The sequence below is a fragment of the Trypanosoma conorhini genome (assembly GCF_003719485.1).
Source record: "Trypanosoma conorhini strain 025E chromosome Unknown Tco_14.4_contig_00253, whole genome shotgun sequence".
Lineage (NCBI taxonomy): Eukaryota > Euglenozoa > Kinetoplastea > Trypanosomatida > Trypanosomatidae > Trypanosoma > Trypanosoma conorhini.
Window position 1 is genome coordinate 17300 of NW_021704337.1, and position 4129 is coordinate 21428.

General features: G+C 61.4%; 2 protein-coding genes across 2 annotated transcripts, besides 1 other annotated feature; both read right to left on the minus strand.

Annotated features, from left to right (window-relative positions):
* Positions 1-31: 31 nt before the first annotated feature.
* Positions 32-1699, minus strand: Tco025E_04746 (RIO kinase 1; the record flags this gene model as incomplete). Its single annotated transcript, XM_029371652.1, has 1 exon — positions 32-1699. One exon carries the CDS (start codon positions 1697-1699, stop codon positions 32-34), a length of 1668 nt encoding a protein of 555 aa, XP_029228274.1.
* A 362-nt stretch (positions 1700-2061) lies between these two features.
* Positions 2062-2089: a microsatellite.
* A 501-nt stretch (positions 2090-2590) lies between these two features.
* Tco025E_04747 (oxidoreductase) lies at positions 2591-3496 on the minus strand (the record flags this gene model as incomplete). The annotated part of the gene is made up of 1 exon (XM_029371653.1): positions 2591-3496. One exon carries the CDS (start codon positions 3494-3496, stop codon positions 2591-2593), a length of 906 nt encoding a protein of 301 aa, XP_029228275.1.
* Between the last annotated feature and the right edge of the window lie 633 nt (positions 3497-4129).

Genomic DNA, 4129 nt, shown 5'->3' on the forward strand with positions numbered 1-4129 from the left:
GTAAAAGGTTAACCGCCACTCGGGTAACATTTTATGTTTTTTTGTTTGTTGTTTGTTGTTTCTTTTTTTTTCGTCTCTCGCCCTCCGTTGCGTGACTTGCTACTTTTGCTTCTTCTTTTTTGTCATTCTTGTTTTTCTTCTTATTTGCCCGACGCTCGCGGTTCGCCTCCTTCACGGACTTGTGATACTCCTTCCGTTCCTCCTTCGTCATGCCGGCGATCGTACGGGGCGGTGGCCGCGGCGGCGTCCCCTGCGCGTCCCCGCCGCCGCTACTCGCGTCGCTCCCCGCCTCATCGTCCTCCTCCTCCTCCTCCTCGTCGTCGTCGTCGGGCTCCTCCTGCGCGGCGGGGGACGCCGTCAGCTCGGCGACGAACGGGGCGAGCTCCGCGTTCACCGCCTTGTGCTCCGCGACCTCGCCGAGCGTGCGCGGGACGGTGATGTTCAGGAAAACCTGCTCGTCCACCTCCGCCTGCTCCGCGCTCCCAGACGCGGCGGCGCCCGCGCGGAGCTCGAGCAGGTGCTGCCGGATCTCCTCCGCGTTGTCGGGGCCGTCGCAGCGCTGCCAGCCGCCCGGGGCGGGGGCGGCGGTGATGAAGCGGAACAACTCCTGCGGGGGGAAGAGCTGCTGGTGGCCCTTGGAGCGAAAGAAGGTGTTCACGTTCACGATATCGCGCCGCAAAAAGTCCATCGCGTGCGGGTGGTCGCACTCCACGGACTGCGAGACGTCAATCACGACCACGCGGCCCCTATAAAAGAGCAGGTTGTACTCCGAGAGATCGCCGTGGACTAGTCGGCAGCGGCCGTACATCTTCCGCAAGGCGCAGCAGACGTCCAAATAACATCGGTCGAGGGCGCTGGCGGACGGGAAGCGGACTTCCTTCAGCCGCGGCGCCGGCCAGCCGTCCTCGCCGAGGAACTCCATGATGAGCACGTGCTGGCGCAGCAGCTTCACCGCGGGCGCCAGCACCCCGCCGTCCTGCAGGCGATTTAAGTTCCGTGCCTCCTTCTCCGCCCAGGTCCGCACCATCTTCCGCGGGTTGCTCTTGCAGTAGCGCTGGAAACGAAACTCCCCGGCAACGTACTTCTCGCGGTCCTTAAACACAAGAATCGAGGTCTTGAACACCTTCACCGCCGCGGCACTTCCGTCTCCCGCGACGGCGTAGTACACATTGGCCTCCTTGCCCGTGGAGACGCAGCCGTTGATCTCCTTCAGCTGCCCACTGTTGACGAGCTTGTAGAGGATGAGGCGGGTCCGGGGGTCCATGACGTTCTCCACCGTCGCACGCTCCGACCGGTCCACCTCCCTCGAGGACTGCATCGTCGTCAGGCGGTTGGACATCGTCATCTCCCGAAGTTCGTTTAGAACCCGCTGATTCGCCGCGCTCGCTCCCCCGCCCCCGCCCGCAAAAGAAGAGACATCCGCGTAGAAATCATCCACGCGTATGCGACGCAGAACACTCGCGTGGGCAGTGGTGTGCTGCGACGGCTGCATTTTGCTCAGCGACGTCGCCTCCCGCTGTGCATTGCTGCCAGGCGCAGCCCCCATCACCACACGCGACGTCGTCGCGTGCTTCCCCTGCACAATGTCGTACGTCGACGCCTCGTCACCGCTATCGCCGTCGCCAACGATGTCGTCAACGGTGCTGCCGGGCGCCATGTACTGCAGGAGCGCCTGCAACTCCTCCGCCCGCGAAGGCATCAATGCGTGGCGTGCTCAGCCACCCGCCAACTTTTTCTTTTTAAGACACCACCGGACAACACGTTGCGCTGCAGTACGCCAGCAGCACGGGGCACGAAGCATGCCGGCACAAATGCAAAGAGAGGAGGCGATGGGGAACAAAATAAAGAGGTTCCATGGCAGACACAACACACGCACGCACACGCAGCCAGTGGAACGGAGAGAAAAAAAAGTGTTAGGGGCCGCGAGGGGCAACGGCCGCGGGGCGGAAGGTGGTCCACGTCAAGAAACAAAAGACAAACCAAAAAAAAAAGAGATTCCACGGGAGCGCACAAGTCCACAACCACGAAAATAAAAACAAAAAATTATTCCACGGCTGCAATAAACAAAACAAAACAAAAACAAAACAAACTCCTCTGCGTCTTTGCCGCAGCTCGCCGCGGGAACGGGGGGCCGCGCGTCGTCCCGCCCATGCCCCGTCCCTTTGCGCGCCTTCGCCGCGTTGCCTGAGGGACTGTGTGGCGGGGGAAGAGAGCCCAACGGAGAGCCGCGCGAGGCGGGAAAAGCGCGTGGCGAAAATCAACACTCGCCACGACGCCCCGCCTAACAATTAAAAAAAAACGATGGAACAATTGGCGGAACAGGCAAAACACCAGCGGCAACGAAGGAAATATTAAAAAACAACAAAGAAATGAAAGAGGGGAAGTGAAGAGACAAAGTAATATTCTTCGGCTCCCCGGGCTCTGGGGGCCACGGGGGGCGCCGCTGTTGCTGCCGTCCTGTTTTTTTTTTTTTGCCTCCCCGCAGGGGGCCCACGCCGCCGCCAAGGGAGAGAAGACGCCCGCCGCCCGCACGCCTCACAGCGCGGACCGTCGGTACGCATACGTCTGCGCAAAGCGCTTCTGCAGCCAGTCAGAGGCCTTGACGGGCTGGGTACCTGGCGGGGTTTGCCGCGGAGTGGCAGTTGCCGAGGCACGAGATCACCACGTCGGGGTTGGGCTCGCAGAAGAACGGCATGGAGATGCGGTCGGTGCCGGGGTTGACGACGCGGTGCGGGGTGGAGCGGTAGCGGTTGTTGCTCCACATCTGCATCATGTCCCCGACGTTCACCACGAAGCTGCCCTCCAGCGGCGGGGCGTCGATCCAGCCGCCGGACAAGCCACGCACCTGCAAGCCCCCATTCGTGTCCTGGTAGAGCAGCGTCAGGACGCCGTAGTCCGTGTGCTCGCCGCACACCAACCGTGTGCCTCTTCCCTCCTGCAGGGCAGGGTAATGGATCATGCGGAACACGCTCAGCGGCTCCACAAAGCGGGAGGCGAAGAACTCCGCGTCGATCCCAATCGCCAGCGCAAGGGCACGCAGGAGACCGAGGGCGAACTGATGCATGTCGCGGTAGTGCCTCTCCATCAGCTCCCGCCAGCCCTTGAGCTGTGCGGGGTGCCGATTCGGCCCGCGCAGGGGCTTGCCTGCGACGACGTCAGGGTGATCCTCCGGCAGGTGGCAGCCCATGTCAAACGTTTCCTTGTAATCCTGCGGCGCCGCGGGATCCAGCTGCTCCGCAAGCACCTCGCCATACCCGCGGTGGTGCCGGCTCTTCTTGATATCAATCTCGAGCTTTTCCTCCAGCGGAAGCGAGAAGAAGCTGTTCGCCATCCGGGTCAGTTCCTGGAACCGCTCACGTGGGATGGGGTGCCCCACCACGTAGAAGAAGCCCCACGTGCGGCACGCCTCGTCGATCTTCGCGGCGACCTCCGCCACGCCGCCGCCGCCGCCAAAGAGCGGGGAGACGTCAATGACGGGAAGAGCAGCTGCCGCCATGGGCGAAGCGTGACTGGTGTGCCTGGGTATGGTCGCCTGCGCTGCCGCAGACGCCGTGGCTAAGCTCTCCCGCCCGCGTGCACCCGTGCGTGGGCAGCAGCGCCGATGAGGAGACGGAGAGGGAAGGCGAAGGAGCATCAGAGAAACACCCACACGCACACACACATCAGCCGTCGGAGACGTGAACCGGGCGCAGGCACCCAAAACACACAAGCGCAAGCAAAGAAATTAAACAAACAATAAACCCGTGAAGTGAAGCCGAAGCGTGGGGGCGCGTCCACCGAGCAGTGGGGACGCGCAGCAACAAATGGGACGACCAGCACACACACACTCACTCTCCGTTCCCGCACAGCCCAGTCCAGGAAGAGAGAAAAGAGAGGTCGACCACTGAAAGCAATGAAAACAAACAAAATACGAAGATGAACACAGTTACGGTGCTGTGCCCATGCGGCCAAGCAAGACGGCAGCGGCCCATCAGGGGGCAAAAACAAAAAGAAAGCTGACGGGCCTGCATGAGTGGAGGTGTGCATATATATTTAGGTGAAGCCAATATTCATCTCTTTCCAAACAGTTTCTATGCCCCCCACAATTTCCACGCAAAGCAAGTCCGCCCAACACACACATATCGGTTTT